This window comes from Strongylocentrotus purpuratus, unplaced genomic scaffold (genome assembly GCF_000002235.5).
Source record: "Strongylocentrotus purpuratus isolate Spur 01 unplaced genomic scaffold, Spur_5.0 spur5_contig_810, whole genome shotgun sequence".
NCBI classification, from domain to species: Eukaryota; Metazoa; Echinodermata; class Echinoidea; order Camarodonta; family Strongylocentrotidae; genus Strongylocentrotus; species Strongylocentrotus purpuratus.
In genome coordinates this window covers 1143806-1161403 of record NW_022145514.1, presented here as the reverse complement: position 1 = coordinate 1161403, position 17598 = coordinate 1143806, and the positions used below count along the sequence as shown (strand labels likewise).

Here is a 17598-nt window from a genome sequence, read left to right as displayed (position 1 = left end):
AGGTTGTCTTCCTGGTAAACACCACATCACATTGAGAGAGGACGCACATCCTGTTCAGCATGCATGTCGCAAAGTTCCATTTCCACTTAAAGATAAACTCAAAGACGAGTTAGATAAGATGGAACGAATGGACGTAATCACACGAGTTGGTGAGCCAACTGATTGGGTTTCTTCTCTCGTGGTGGTGATGAAAAAGAACGGTCAGCTCAGGGTCTGTCTAGATCCAAGAGACCTGAACCGAGCAATCAGAAGAGAACACTATCAATTGCCATCAAGAGCTGAAATAACTGCACATTTTGCAGGAGCCAAATACTTCAGCAAGTTAGATGCGTCTAGTGGTTTTTGGCAGATCCAACTAGATGACGAAAGCTCCAAGCTTTGTACGTTTATCACGCCATACGGAAGGTACAAGTTCTTGAGACTACCTTTTGGTGTTTGTAGTGCTCCGGAAGTCTATCACAAGATAGTGCACCAACTGTTTGCACACATTCCGGGAGTTAACACAATGATGGATGATGTGATTGTATGGGGAACTACCCAACAGGAGCATGATGACAGGTTGAGAGAGGTTCTCAGCATTGTGAGAAAAATGAATCTCAAGTTGAACAAAGACAAATGCGAGTTCAATGTCAAGAAGCTCACATTCATAGGTGACTTGATCAGTGATCAAGGAGTTCAACCTGATCCAAAGAAAGTGTCTGCTATCTTGAACATTGAGAGACCGAAATGTCGGAAAGATGTCCAACGGTTCTTGGGTATGATCAATTACCAAGGGAAGTTCATTCCAGATCTGTCGACCAAGTCAGCAGCGCTGAGACATCTACTAGACAAAAAGAATGTATGGACATGGGATCATGCACAAGAGGATGCATGGAATCAGCTGAAACAAGCTCTGATACAAGAGCCAGTCCTACATTTCTATGACAGCAAGAAACCAACCAAGCTGTCAGCAGACGCATCAAAGGATGGTATTGGTGCAGTGCTACTACAGCAATATGATCAAGATTGGGTTCCGATCGCATATGCATCTAGATCAATGACTGATGCAGAGACTAGATATGCACAGATCGAGAAAGAATTGCTGGCAATCACATACGCATGTGAAAGATTCCATCAATACATCTATGGACAACAAGTAGAAGTGGAGCCTCAATAAAGCTATACAACTTATTAGTTCAATCAAAGCTCTCCAACTGGTCTTTTATAAGAACTTAATAACGACGACAGTGATGAAGAAAGTCATCATCATCATCATCACCACCGTCATTATCGTAAGCATCATCTTTATCTACATGGTGAAGATGATGGTGTCATGGAGGATGTTGTGATGTTGGTAGTGGTGGTACTAGGGTTCGAGGCGGTCATTGTGAAGATGATGATGGCGGTGGTGGTGGGGTGGTAGAGATGATGAGTTGGGTCCAAGCAATGTATTGGTCAAATTCAATATGGAAAGACATTTTTTCACCCAGTCTCTCGTCGACACGTTGAATTTAAAAGAATTTTTTTGGGGGACCAAGAAAATAGATTTGGACCAAATTCTTGTTAAAGCATTGAAAACAAATATGTCCTTTTGGTTATCTGATATTTTTAAAATCAAAGATATAGGGTTAAGGCTTTGGTAGAAAATAAGATTTAGGTAATTTAATAAGTAAAAATGATAGTGTAGTGTCATGGATTGAAGTTCAGCATTTTTCATTGGAGACCGTACGTCACATGATATTTCAAATCTGATTTTTGTTTTTTAAAACTTTCCTTTAGGAGTGGAATGCCAGGTTAATGGGCGAGAGATCACGGGCGGCCGTGTGTCCGTCAGTGGCCATGCAGCTAGCCGGGACCAAAAAGATACAGCAAGTACTCTACGAGCTTGGCTCTATCGAACTCTTCATCAAAGGAAAGAAAAGAGTCAATGATTTACGAAGCATATTCACTGGACACTACACTCTAGATCTTGTAAGTAACCAGGAGGCGATTGCCCCTTGCAATAACAAAATAGACTTATTGACTACTTAGAGGGGCACGGTTAAAACTATTGCCCTGTGTGATCTCGAAACTGAACTAAAAACAAAATGGATCCTTTGAATTTGTGTAGGCTTCAGTCTTACATTCTTTGTATGTCGTGCGCTCATTTGCTTGGGCTAGCCTTATAGCAAGATGTAATAACGCTCGCAAGTCTGGTCATATCTTGGAGGGGTGTAGGAGCTCCACATACCTTAGCGGTTTTTTCCTTCTGTTTCTTGACTAATGCTGTAACCCTATATAATGCAAATGTTGCTTAAATTCATATAAGCTTTGTTTAAATCATGATTATTATCCAGCGAGTACAAACTACAAAGAGATTTTTTTTTAAATATTCCCGTAGGGTTTAAGACCCTAAGAACCACTACATTATTATTTTTGTCTGATTATTTTGTCAGACACCTGCTGGTGACGAGGCTGCAGAGAAAGCCATTGCTAACCCGATGAAGTATGTTATGAAACCACAAAGAGAAGGAGGAGGTAAGCAAAAGTGGTCGAGGAAAACAGGGATGAGGATAATGAAACGTTACAAAGCGTCAATGATAGTAATTCATTTGAAGAATATAATAGGTTTAAGTTATTAAATCTTGTCCTAAAAACAACATGAATAATCTAATTTCCTCGGATAAAAAGATAAGTGGCTTGCATGAGACAAAAATGTATACCGAGGCCTTCAACGTGTCTTAGTATACGACTCCTGTCTGCCGGTTTAAGTGTGCTCATAATTTTGTGCTCATCTCTCATTTCCCCGGAAATACTTGGATTATTGAGGGGTAAAGGCACAGAAATTGCTAGTTTAAAGACATACACAAATAATTATTTTCTTCATTTCCTTCATCGTAATATAAGGCAATAATCTGTTCGGGGAGAAGATGAAGGATGCATTGGAGAAACTTCGAGGATCACCGGAGAGGGCGGCCTATATGCTGATGGACAGGTTCAACTCTCCCGTCAATCATAACTATTGCATGAAGTACGGGAGCGCTGATCTAGAACTCATGACTGTGGCCAGTGAGTTCGGTCCCTTCGGAACGTTAGTAAGGTAGGCAAGTTACAGGGTTGTGGGGAACGATGCATCTCAGATAACATAGGCCATACAGAACATGCTGCTATGTTGCAGAGTCGTCAAAGGAACGTGTTTACAGAGATTACTGTTTGCACAGAGAAACAGCTGTGTACATGGTTCCTTGACAAGGTATACTTTGTTGGCAAGGAAGACTAGATCGTCTATAGGAATTAACAAAAGACAGTGAGGGAAAACTGATATTATAGAAAGCAGGTATTTGGTTAATTTTAAGGACTCATGAGGTGAAAAGAAGTTCCATGTTTACCTTCCACCTCAGTTTGCAGTGATTTGTTCTTATAAAGCGCCATGTAACCGTTCGATTGTATAAAGTGCGTCAATAAACCTACTATGCAGATAACAAGGACGCATAGATAATGTCCAATAAATGTATTCTAAAAAGTTTTCAAAATAAAACCCGTGTATTCCTTTGCCCAGGGGCTTGCATTAATTTTTTTCACGGCGTGACATCTCTGTCTAGAACGCAACAGATGGACCACGCAGGAATTATACTGTGTAGGTGACATGTTGATCGCCAGATTACAAATAACCCCCCCCCCCCCTTTCTCTTACAGTTACAACGACGAAGTGGTGTTCAACAAGACAACAGGCTATCTCTACCGTACAAAAGACATCCAGTTGGATGAGGGAGGTTTGATGGTGGGTACAGGATTCCTGGACACACCCTATCTATCATCTGCAGAAGTCATCTGCCCCACAGCAACCCAAAATGGCTTCCATTAACTGACAAACCTCCGGGACTATATTCTACAACGTAAAAACCTAACGCGGGGCTGATCTTAATTCTAAAAGGGTACAGTTCACTAAAAATGTGTGTGTTTAATTGGTCGTTTTGACATCTGCCAGTGAGGGTTGTCTTATCAGGTCATCCGCCGTTATTTATAAGGCTTAGCAGACGTTTTATAAAGAGAAGCTTCTTGACATTATTTTAAAAGTAGGGGATATAATTGGAGAGCTCCCTTGAAAATTCTATTTAATGAATGTCTATGATTCTCCTCACTTTCTCTGCAGGAAAAAAGGTACCCTGTCTTTTGTGGAATTTTTAAACGATTATATTATACGATTTCAATTATAATTCATCAGAATATTTCAAAATTTACAAATGTATATTGTTTGGGTTTAAGAAAAGTCAAATGCGAATTTAGTGAAAGTAATAACATAGACCTATGGCTTAAGTTGTACCTTTCGTTAATTCAAATCAGAAATGGCTTTATTAAGGGGGTGAGTGAAGAAGAATATGACAACCGTCGATTGTTTCCGTTAATAAGAGATCCTTATTGTTAATTATACGCAAACAAAAACTATGCAAATTTAGGAATATTCATTACATTTTATAAATCAAATGAATTTTATATATTTTCACATTCAATTTTATAATAATATGTATCTGTAAATGCACATGTGCAATAAGAGACATGCTTTTAGATATGTATGACATTACTTGCCTTTAAAATCATACATGATTGTGTGTGTAATTTTGAAACTACGTGGACGGTACTTGAAACAGCACGCATGATTACGAAGAACCTATAAAATAAATATTTCGTCACTGCGAAATTATTTTGGTGAATCTATTCACGATTTTAAATATTATATATGTATCTCAGGCTATAATAGTTTATTCAGCAAAGCATGGGCATTAGAATATAGCTGTATGCTCCAAGTTTAGTTTAGACAGTAAAGGAGAAATTGTATTATTTCTCTTACGCGTGTGAATATGTTATTACGTTGTAAGGCGAAAATAGTTATAGGTTAGCAAAACATGATGAAATATTTAAACAGAAAGTTCGTAATACATCATGTTTGTCTGTAATTTCAAAGACGGATTCTGCACGGAGAATTGTTTTCTCCGATAAAAGTGTTTTTAAGTGACCTTTCATTGTAAACTTGTTTGTTGTGTAATTTTAACGAAATACTTTCTGTTTAACAAATGTTGATGTCTCATATAGCATTTTTTTTAACGTATGAAGTAAATTAATGTGCATTCTGTTGTTCATGGTGTAAAATGCCCTTCTGATGGCCCAAATTAACCTTCACATTTTTGTCAGTTTTAGTAGAAATATAAGATTTGAAATACTTCAAAGTAATGCATATTTCGTGTCACATGAATCAACATTTAATAACCCCGGCTTTTGAAGTATTTCATCAGGAACTATCGAATAAAGTATCCACCTTGTATCCGCCATGTCGTAAACCTATTGTACAGTACTAGTTGAGAGCATAACAATAGGCGTTGCTATATGAGGTTTTAGGAGGGGAATGGAGCAGCTCGAACTAATGTGCTAATGAATTGATCAGGAAAACATGTATAAGCCTTACATTTGCCGATAAAATGCTGAAAGTACTAACAAAATCACTATATTGATATTTGTTATCTGTGCGTACGCGCGCATGTGTGTGATTGCGTGGGCGTGTGTCTGTGGAAAGGGGGTAATAGCCTCCCTATCCCTTGTATTGCTCCAATGTCTCACCTAAAAGTAGGCATACTTTTACGGATAGCCCACCGCGTGGATTTTGATACCTTTGAGGCAGATCCAAGATCCATTACTGGAACTTGAAAGCCAAATATCCGTTTTTAGAATATAATTTCTACTTGAATATCTGCAATATTTCCGCCCAATATATCGGGATATACCTATGCATTCTTTGACCGGAAAAGCTCGTTATTCTTAATAGTACCTTTTGACAGTCTGTGGGTTTAAAACACAAAAAAAAAAATCATTTTTGTTGTATCGGGATTGTATGAGAAAATTTGAAAAGACCACGTCTGTCATGTAATTTCGCTATGCAAGTTAATAGGATTGTATAAATATGGTAAAATGAATAGTAAATGTTTACTAGAATAGCACTTAGATTGTACATAGTACACTAGAATAGAAAGTAAAACATGCAGTATCACTTGCATTTTTGTAGATATCTGCATCATTTATATGAGCACTGTGTGCTCTGAAGATTTACTGATATATTAGACGTTGTATATTTTTTGTGGTATTTTGAAGTGTTGAATAATGAGTTTTGAACAAAGTATTGATTAATAAAAATGAGGTGCACTTTTTACTAAAGGACATGTGTGAATTATCTCAATCATTACTTTCCCGTCTGTTTACAGTAAAATATAACTGTAATGAATAACGACAGGGGCATTTCAGTAGATCGAGAGTTCGCGAGACCGGCGGCCGAGTGACCAACAAAACAAATAGATATACGGAAATTAGACATTTTAGCATGTTCCAAAACACCCATGAAAACTGACAAAACAAAGAAAAGAAAGAAAAGAATATCGGTTTCATAGATTTGTCTTAAAAACCCTCTTAAAAGTCGCTAAAAGGCCGGTTATAGATCGACACTGTCGGTCGGTTGGATGGGGGTCTTACGGGCCTTTGGTCTGATGAAGTCCAGGCGCGGATCCAGGGGCGGGGGGCTAGCGGGCCTTGCCCCCCCCCCCCCCCCACCCCCGCCAAAAAAAAAAAAGGAGAGAGAGAGAAGGAAAGGAAGGGAAAGGGAAAGAGGAGAGAAAGGGGAAAAAAGAGGAAGAAGAAAAGAAAAGAGGGAAGAAAGAGATCGGGGAGGGGGGAGGACTTGCCTCCCAGGCTGTTGCCTCCCCCCCCCCCCTAATCAAAGATAAAAAAAGGAGGAAGGAAAGGGAAAGAAAAAGGGAAAAGAGGAGATAAAGGGAAGGCAAAAAGAGGAAGAAGAAAAGAAAAGAAGGAGGATATCAGTTACAATTTTCCCGCCAACAAGTTGTTGATCCCGTCCCCGCTAGGGCCCTAAGGCGGACCCCTGAATGCTAATCTGACTGTAAATTATTGCCTTAAACCCCTAAGCTTCCGGGGGCGGACAAGGTATCAACATATGTTCATCTGAACGCAGGCGCGTAGACAGGGGGAGGGGGTGAGGTGGTTCCCCCCCCCCCAAAAAAAAAAAAAGAGAGGAGTGAAAAGGAAGGGGACGTAGGAAGAAAAGGGAGTAGACATAGAACATTTTTGAAATTCAGACAGAATTAAGAGTCGAAAACGGTACAACGAATCGTCTTCTTTCTCTAATGATTTAATGAAACGTCGAAGCTTCCGCGCTTCGTGCGGGAGGGGAGGGAACTGAATTTAGACAAGGATTAAGATACGAGAACGATACATCTAATCGTCTTCTTTCTCTGATGATTTAATGAAACGTAAAAGTTTCCGCGCTTTGCGCGGAAGGGGGGAAACTAAATTCAGACGAGGATTGTTTTCGAGAGCGGTACAACGAATCGTCTTCTTTCTCTAATGATTTAATGAAACGTAAAAGCTTCGCGCGGGAGGGTGAAACTAAATTCAGACGAGGATTAAAAGTCATAACGGTACAACGAATCGTCTTCTTTCGCTAAATGTTTTAATAAAACGTAAAAGCTTCCGCGCTTCGCGCGAGAGGGGGAAAATAAATTCAGACGAGAATCATTTTCGTGAGAAGTACAACGAATCGTCTTCTTTCTCTAATAATTTAATGAAACGTCGAAGCTTCCGCGCTTCGCGTGGGAGGGGAGGGAACTGAATTTAGACAAGGATTAAGAGTCGAGAACGGTACAACGAATCGTCTTCTTTCTATAATGATTTAATGAAACGTAAAAGCTTCCGCGCTTCGCGCGGGAGGAGGGGATGAAACATAATTCAGACGAGGATTATTTTTGGGAACGATACAACGAATCGTCTTTTTTTTCTTTAATAATTTATTGAAATGTCGAAGCTTCCACGCTGCGCGGAGGAAGTAGGGGAAAAACTCGCCCCTCCCTGCACCCCCCCCCCATTACGTCACTGCTGGTCACCATTACGTACCAATATTTGGCTCGCATAATTTCAAATTTGGGCCTCCCCCCCCCCCCCCCCCCCGCCCCTAAGAAATCCTGGATCCGCGCCTGTGATGAACCCTCAGAAAAGTCTGTTGTCAGAAGGCCCGGGAGTATACCAGAAATTGTTAACCAATCAAGCATCAAACTTAAGAGCCAACAAAAACAGCCCAAGGGTGCTGTCATGTTCTCCTGTTCTTTCTAATCTCAAGACTATTTTTGCTAGCAAATATTTATAGAATATCGTCTCAGTTCGACACACTTCTATCTTTTTCTCTGCCTTGAAATTTGCACAGTCCCTATTGTGATTTTTATTATCGAATATCTCTCTCTCTCTCTCTCTCTCTCACACACACACACACTCGAAAACGCACGCAAACACACACTCTCTCTCTATCTCTCATTCACACACACACACACACGCACACACACGCACACACACCCGCACTCACACACACACGCTCCCTCTCTCTCTCTCTCTCTAACTCACACACACGCACATACGCACACATCCTACTTTTAGGCCTCATTTATATAGCTTTGTTTATGTAAAGAGTGTCTGCAGCCAACCGGCGATCAGTGTTACTAGATTTAAAGCCCCTCCGCCCTCCCTCTCCACCATTACGCACATTGTAGGTCTACGAAATGACTGAACATTTTGCAAAGAACTTACTTATGAAAACTCAAACATGTAAACTATTCTCGAGTGAGATTCTTGCTAGCCTCATACTAGTTAATATGATAATTGAACGTCCGGTTGTTTTGGGCTCAAGTACGGTTGCGAGTCGTTATGGAGTCAGACTCATGAACACACGGCTGCATGCGTACGATTTGAAACCGATTTTTCTTTTCGATTAAAGGTACTATGTCCCTTTTGCAGCCAACCTCAAATGCTGTAGAACTTTGCAGGAATTATGAATATGTCATGTATGTCCTATCTGTGAAATTTAAACGTTAGCAAGGTCCTCATATTCAAATTATGCGAGGAAACCCATTTACTTGCTAGACTTCACTGTCAGACACTATTGAGTGACTGACTGGCTTTTTTTCTTCTTTGGTAATAACATACATGAAAAGAATTGTAAAGGGTACATGAGCATTTGTCTATATCAATAACTCACTTCTTGTGATGGCAAAGATTAAACTGATTGAATCTTTGCGCAGCATAAAACGTATGACCATTCGGTACAATTGTCTGAAAATCAAGACTATTAGTTTTGGGCTCTATAGCCCTAAAGTCGATTTGACAACTAATAGTCGTTATTTTCCCACTTGAAGACATTTTCAAGCCCCACCTTTTTTAGGGAAGTTCTAAATTAGTATTATCTTTCAAATGCAGTTGGAATTTACCTTTTTCATTATTTTGGCCTGCAAATGGGACATAGTACCTTTAAAGGCCATCAATAAACCCGCAATACTTACTCCGCCATCCAGTTAAGAAACTGACCAAGAAGACATTATATTTTAGAATGTTCAAATCTGATAATATTACAATATCTTTGTCAATAATAGCAATTAAGAATATGCGCAGTGGGGTTTGTAAAAATGGATGCACGTCGAACCTACCTGTAATGCCATCGGAATACGCTCTCTACAGTAGTAACTGCTTATCAGAATCATTGCAATCATCTCCTGCATTTGCAACCGACCGGGCGCTACTCCTTTCGCACAAGATACAATTTTTGTCTCACCAGTAATTCATCAAAGACACTGGCAGGCTCATATCCCGTATAACATATGGGTTGATTTGCGAACACAATAAGGCTATAATAGAATTCAGGTTGTTTTCAGCGATCGATTATCATCATGTCTGCTCACGGTAAAAAAGGATGGACAAGTATCATGAAGGTGAGAATAAAAGTTTTCTGATTATTTTTAATAGAAAAAAAAACTTGTGAAAAAATATGTATCAGAGGTAATGCCCGGTTTTGGAAGCTAAGGAAAGAATGCTTTATCTTATGTTTCACAATTCTGATTTCTGAGTTAATTTCGAGGGTAGATCGATCATGTACGAAAAGTTTTATGACATATTCCCCCTTTTTATATTTTTTTAATTGAGTATATTGTTTTAATTTTCTTAAAGAGTTATTCGAGGTCGCTGACAAATGACTTTTATTGTATTAAGGATCTCACTTGTTTCACTGGTTATACCTGTTACACTCATGTTATATTAAAAGGATCGAATGTATACATATGCCGACCACACACAATGAAACTTTCTTATGATGATAGCTCACACACAAATATTGGAAGACGGCACAAAAATTGTTCTTTTTAAGGGGGGATGCGGATATTGACGATAACGGTCAAGATGTCGGCATACAAACTACGTTTTAGCTATGGCGTACTGGTTTTGTTATGTTGATTATTTATGAGGCTAGAGTACTTTGCATCTATACCCACTATATTGATTGCCTACATTAATGTTCTTTACACATTGAGCGATGAGATGATAAGTTAATATCCCACCCATTATCCAGGGGCGGTGGAGCGTCTTCCAAAGTGGAAGGGGGGCACGAACAACAGGGGCACTTTCTGGAAAAATGGGCACCTACAAAGGAAAACCTCAAAGTGAAAATATGCAATTTTAAGACATTGGTATATACCCCTACATTGTGATCACATTTTTAGGGATGATTTCAATGTTTTTTCTCTCTTTACATGGTCCAAGATACTGCTTAAGCATCCTAATTTGAAGTTGAGTGTGATGGTCTGAATATATTCATTTGCGAGCGAGCGAATCAAGTGAGCAAAAATATAAATATTTTTGAGGTCGCAGTGCGAAAAACTACATCTTATAATAAAACGGAAAATCAAACAATTCTGTTTGGGGTTTTAAGCACATTCTAATCATGAAAGACTGAAAAGATTTTTATTAAGAAATATAATTACATCAACTGTAAATGCGAGCGAGCGTAGCACGCGTGCATTGGGAGAAATGAATGATTTTTTTTTAAACATACGATAGTATTTTTTTTTTAAGTGAGAAAAAACCGGAAAATCATGTAATTTCAGCAAAATTTGTAAATTACTGGAATCGAATTAGAAATTTACCTGGTTTGAATTACTTTATTTGGGTGGGGGTGGGGGCAACTACCCCAAAGCCCCCCCCCCCCCCCCCCTCCCCCTCCCCATCAGTACGCCAGTGTGTACGTGTGTGAATGACTGAGTTGTAGATATCAGTGGGTTTTGTTTGGGGTAGGGTAGTACATTAAAACTGATTTCATTCATATTTTTTTTTCGATCGTCATTTATAAATTGTACATGTATTAAGCTATTTGTATATGTTTTCACGATGAAAAAGAAGTATATTCTCAAAAAATCATTTGTATCGTTCGATATTGAATAAATCTAAAAATGTATTACGCAAACATTTTTTTTCTCTCTCTCCCTGCATATAGACGTGTGTTGGTGAGGGTGTGTGAATTTTGTAATGATTTTTTTTTCTACACAAATATCATATGCCTTTTTCTATAAAATTTCGCCTTTTTTTGGTTTCATGTACCGTGCGAACTAAAACATTCTTATGCTCAATTTTTGTGACTCACCTTTTTTATATAAATTTGTATGTAAATCAATCCAAAATTCGATACACGGGTCTGCCTATAGTGGCCTATAGTCACGACCATATACAAAATATGCCGATTTTTAAAGCTTTGAAGTGCTTTTTATATCATTTATACGGGAATACTGACGCACGAAATGGCGGAAATGTATACAATGGAAAAGTAAATAAATGTTATAAATCAAGAGAAACAAAACTTAATTCATCAAAGGAAGTATCGGGAGTTTTTATTTCATTTTTTAGACTATTTTACTTTTGTACATATTTTGTTGATCATGTACAAAGTTGACTCAAAGTATTCACCGCAATGGAAAGAAAGATTCTTGTAATATTGTAAGCTCACCGCACAGTGTACGTTCTTCGCGCGATCCGAACTTCAAGATATTGGTTTTATGAATAATTGTAAGAATACTAACAACCGGAATTTGACTGCATTTAAGCCTTCTAGTCAGAATAAAAGCCGAACCGGCTTCACATCGTAGACAAACGCACTACTGGTATGACCCCCCCCCCCCCTTATTGTAATTTAGGGTACGCATATGCACGTTCCCTCCTTTTGAAAACACCCCCTAAGTCCGGTGTGTAAAACGGGCTTTTGTGTACTACAAGCCGGACTTTGGTGCGTAAAAAGTACCCTTTACCGGACATTTTGGTAACACGATTGGTATCCCTCTGATCACGGAGTGGGGGGGGGGGGGGGGGGGGGGGGGTATGACGCTACTACGATTGTTTGATTTTCCTCCAAGGAAGCTTGATTTTAATTGAAATAATAATTTCATTAATCGTATGACTGTTCAAATAATCGATCATTGAGATTTTAGAAGGTCTGAATGTTCATATTAAAATGCTATAAGAAGATCTTCCAGAATGGGAACGTGCCAACGTGGTAAGATCGAAAAGTGTGCGGTGGGTTTTAGAGGATCTTCATGAACTTACTCTTACTTTACGCAGAAAGGCGAGCATAAAGTAACAAACGGGCAAGGTTTTAGGCATACCATATATAACATTGTTTACCCAGGGAAGTCCCATCAGCTTCAATGCTGTTCTTCCTGAAGGCCCGGCAAGTATTATTACCAAAGCGATAGCAGGTTACTCATTTAATGTTGATTACCATCTTGCCAAATGACGTTAGTACCGGCCTGATCGAGATTCGAACCCTCATACCTCAGATCGGGGGTCAAGTGTATGAACCACTATTACCAAGACACAGTCTTGCTTTAGTGATATCGGAAAGGAAAGATGAATGTTCATCTTGATGTTTTTCAGAACGTAAATTCTGAATGGAAAGGCAATATGACAGCAGGCACTGCGAACAAATAATAATGCATATTAAATGTGAATATTGGACTAAACCAACAATAGGAATGGCTCTAAGGAAGGACATGCAGTTGGAATAAAACTTGTTATGACAACAACTGGAAATCAAACAACACATCCATGTTTCCCAATGACATCAATGCGGCCGTTACTTCTTCGCCAACCATCATGCGTTTGATTAATGTTTGCTTTGTGCATTCCGGATCGCTAATATTCACAATTCCTCGACTTTATACTCGTATTATAGACCCATCTAATAAAACAATTATGATTGCACATGAATGACATGCACTGCACTCGGTTATTGATGAGACGGACAATAAACTTGACAAGTTTTGTTAATTATTACTAACATGGTGAAAAGGGGGAATAGTAAGAGACAGTAAGAGAGAAAGAGAGAGGGAGGAAGGTAAGCGAGATCATTTTACTTGAAAGAAGGCATAACAAGATCGGAGAACAAAAGAAACGGAACGGGCAATTGAAGACAGAAGAGGAAAAGGAGAGAGGTCAAGATGAGAAGGGTGAAGAGATTAAGGGAGAGTGTAGTGAGAGAGAGAGAGAGAGAGAGAGAGAGAGAGAGAGAGAGAGAGACGGGGTGAGCGGAGTGAGCGGAAAGGGAGGGAGAGAGAAAAAAAAAAGCATGCAAAAAGAATGTTTATGCACGAAATGAATATTTCAGCTTCACTGATCAATTTCTTTTCGGTAGGCCCTTATATAATTCAATGTTTCATTTTTCTTTCACCAGACCTACCCTTGGACGACCTGTTTCTTCATCGTGAACATATTATCTCCTGCAACAGGTAACCTCCTAAAATAATTCTTGAATACAAATTTTCTAAAACAGCCTTTGACAACAAATGCAATTTAAGAATATTTAATTGAATTGCCTTTTATTGTCCGTTCAGGAATTTTTTCACTGGTTTTACATTCATTGTACATGTACTTAATACAAGAAAAAAATACACACTACAATAATAGTAAATGTACATCATCAAAAACATAATAACATTCTGAAAATATTTATCACATTGGAAGACATACAAACATTTATACATTAATTGCAGTATACTTATAAACTGCATCCATGTTACCATTTCAAGTGATATTCGAACCTTTAAGCTTCCTGTGTGTTTATTTGAAAATGTGGATAAGTTTAGTATTATGAGCCCTAACATAATTCAGAACAAATACATGAATTAAAACCAGTATTTACGTTTGAGTGACAGACCTCCGGGCTAGGGCGTTAAAGGTAGTGTATCCCTTTTGCAGACAACATCAAATTATGTAGAACTTTGCAGGAGTTATAAATATGTCACGTGTGAAAATTAAACGTTAGCAGTGTCCTAGTATTCAAATTGTGCAAGGAAACCCGCTTAATTTCTAAACTACACCGTCAGAAACTATTGAGTAAGTGACTGACTTCTTTTTTACTTTGAAGATAACTTATATAAAATGAGCTGTAAAGGGTACCCGAGCATTTGTCTACATCAATAGCCGACTTTTTGTAATGGCCAAAATTAAACTGATGGAGTCTTTGCGCAGCACAAAACGCTTGACCATTCGGTACAAGGGTCTGAAAATCAGGCTATTTAATAAAACGACTGCAATCCCTAAATTCGATTCGACAACTAACAGTCATTATTCTCCCACAAAAAGACATTTTCAATCCCTTTCGTTTTGAGAGAAGTTCTAAATTATCTTTCAAATGCCGTTGAAAATTAACCTTTTCATTTTTTGGGCCTGCAAATCATGGGACATAGTACCTTTAAATAGTTGAATGGCGTTAGGGACAAATGATTGCGTGAAACGGGTTTCCTGTTTGCGCGGTGCGCATAGACGTATACCTGAACCTTTAAATTGAAAGTTCTCGTTGAGTGGGTGGGTGGTTGGGGTCCTGCATAATTTAGAGGAGGCTCTGTATTGATAAAGATTATCAAGGACTTGTAGATCTATCCCTAATGGCAATTAGCAATCAGCATTAGCAATGAACGAACACCTTCATGTATTATTTTGGACGTTATTGTCAGGAGCCGCCAAACTAGTGAGGGTGTGTATGTGCGTGTGGGGGTGGGGGTACACTTATTATTTTCCTATATTATTATAAAAAGTTCTATCTGTAGCTACGTTTCATTTCAAGTCATTGCAAAATATATTATGCTCGTTCAAATACCCATCTTCCCCTCTTCACACACACACACACGCGCACACATCAACTTAATGGGATTAGGGGACAACTGAATGATAATTTCCATGTAACATAGCAAAAATATCCGTATGATATAGAACTTCATATGCATACATTAGATTTTTAATAACCTATCAAATACATTCTTCTAAGTTGTGTTTTCACAGTGGAATTGTTAATCGAATTGCCATTAAAAATTTAATAAGAATTTTAATGGCAGACCCAGGTATAAGCCTTTCATAGACCAGCATATTCTCAGTATAACTTGCACATTAATTCTGTCAAGTTTAGGCTTATACTAACTCATGTCTATGAGCGCAGTACAGCATGTTTATATGGTAGCTGCGCTTTATAAATGGACATCTTGATATTATTATTATTCTTTTGCTTCCTCGTTTATTTTTTTGTTATTTTGAAATACATGTAAGTTCAATCATTTTCACGCGTAGATATTCAATAAAAACCAAATTATCCCAAGGCAATAGCGTTAATTTTTCTTTCATGAGTGTATTTCGTGTTATTTTTAATTATCACTTACTTATCTTAACAACTAGAACAAGACAATTGTCGTTTCCATACCCCTTACATAGCTTAGTCATTTTGAATTTGTTTATATTTATTCATACTTATTAAATTATTTGTTTATTCATTACTATATATTTTTTTATTTATTTGTTTATACATTAATTTATTAACATCTACTTCTATATTCATAAATAGGTTTAAAGGGATAGTTGAGTTCTGTTGCAGAGGGCGCTACACAAAATAATTGTTTGTGAGATAATGAAAAACTGAGAGTCCAATTTGAAAGCACATACAATTTAGATGACAAAATTATCTTTGTTTGATCAAAATCGGTTCAGAGACGGCTGAAATATCCATAAATATAACGATTTATAATACTTGTGTATCACTACAATTATTAGATAATTTGAAAAAGCCGTTGAAAAAATTACGTCGTATTTCAGTCAATGCCGATGTTGGCTTTTTTGTTGGCATTTTCGTGTTGCTTATTATACGCCCATCAGCCGGCCAATGTATATTTTTTTTAAATTAAATAATTAATTAACGGTCACCATATTTTTTTTAAAGTGGAGCTGCATTGGTTTGATCGTATTGGCTCCATTTCACACATTTGGGGGTCTAAAATTACCTTCATAGCAATTTTAGGTTCTAAAAGGGCACTAGAAATGTCATAGATAAGAATAAGACCAATAACCATGCACTTTGAAGGCATTTGCGGTCTGAAAACAGAACTCAACTTTCCCTTCAATTATTTATTTATCTACCGATCTATTTATTAATTTATTCATTCTTTCATTGATTTCCATTGTAGCATCATATGACGTACATGACGTCTGTCCTCATGTGACCATGACGTCATGTCCTTTGATCACTCTGGAGAGCGGGGAGACTGTACAATTAATCCCGAAACTCGTGCAACCCGATCTAGACTGGTTAATATCCAACCTCCCGACAGACCTTCCGATTTCTGATGATGTCCGGCATTACTATTGCACCGAACCAGGTAGCATTTACATGCACAATCCTCGAAATGAGGTGGCACGAAACAAGGTTGAGGCCTCGTTTTTCGAAGGTTTATATCTCCCAAGTTTCGTACATCCGAAAAAATGAATTTCCCCATACCAGGAAGTTCCTAATTCCATGGTTGAAAGAGCGTTAATTTTTCCTTGAGTATGTAGTTCGGAAAATGAAAAAGAGCTCGTTTTTCGGGTGGTTAGTAATTCCGATAAACAATTGTTGGTTCTACGTCATTTTCGAAATTACGTAAGCTTTTCATTTTCGGAAGTACGAACTATCGGAATATACGAATTATCGGAATGACTACCTCCGGAATAATGCACCTTCAGAATTATAGACCTTCGGAAAAATGTACTTGAAAAACAACGTTGGAGCTGAAAAAACGCAATCGTAATTCATATTTTTTCCTCTTCTTCTTCGCTGCTTCCTTCAATCTCGAAGAACTTTGGTGTAGTGTTCGTCAAAAGGATAGGGTGCATGTGCCATTAATTAACAAGGTGCAAGTAAAAGCAGCCTTGGATCTCGCTGCTGAAGCCTCTCGTCTATTGGAGACAAAAGGCTTCGACAGATAGGGCTGTCACGACATTGGCTGGGAGGGAGGGTGTTCCATGTCCTCACATTTCTGGGGAAGGAGGAGTTCTGGTGTTGCTGAGTCCTGGACTGAGGTCGGAGATACCCTTGTGTGTGAACAGCTCTTGTTGGTGTGATGGATTTGGTGATGTGTGCCTCTGAGTTGAATGGAACTAGCTGGTTGTGAATCTTGTAGAACATCACAAGGCGAAGGTGTTCTCGCCTCTGTTGGATTGATGTCCATCCAATCTCCTGCAATATTGAAGATACGATGGACGTGTTGCTGCCCTCCACGGGATCATTTCTAGCTTGTTATTGTATTTGGCACTGAAAAAGAACCATTTTATCATAACAAAATCCGAGCTTGTGAATTGCCATTCTATCGTGACCAGGCATAATATTACAAAAACGTCATTCATTCAATTTAATTACAAGTTTAGATTCACGTAAAGGAGTGTCGCAATAATTATAGTGGCTAATTAAATTGACTCTCAAACCAA

The 17598-nt window shown here is 38.3% G+C and overlaps 1 protein-coding gene across 4 annotated transcripts in view; it reads left to right on the top strand.

The window, feature by feature from the left end:
- Window positions 1-6162, top strand: part of LOC585694 (glutathione synthetase) — a 46095-nt gene extending 39933 nt beyond the window's left edge. For all 4 annotated transcript variants that reach the window (XM_030978029.1, XM_030978010.1, XM_030978014.1 and 1 more), the window contains exons 8-11: window positions 1759-1950; window positions 2415-2496; window positions 2866-3058; window positions 3655-6162. In XM_030978029.1, the coding sequence (XP_030833889.1) occupies window positions 1759-1950; window positions 2415-2496; window positions 2866-3058; window positions 3655-3823 (636 nt within the window). In that variant the 3' untranslated portion in view covers window positions 3824-6162. The remainder of the gene's footprint in view (window positions 1-1758; window positions 1951-2414; window positions 2497-2865; window positions 3059-3654) is intronic.
- Window positions 6163-17598: the final 11436 nt, after the last annotated feature.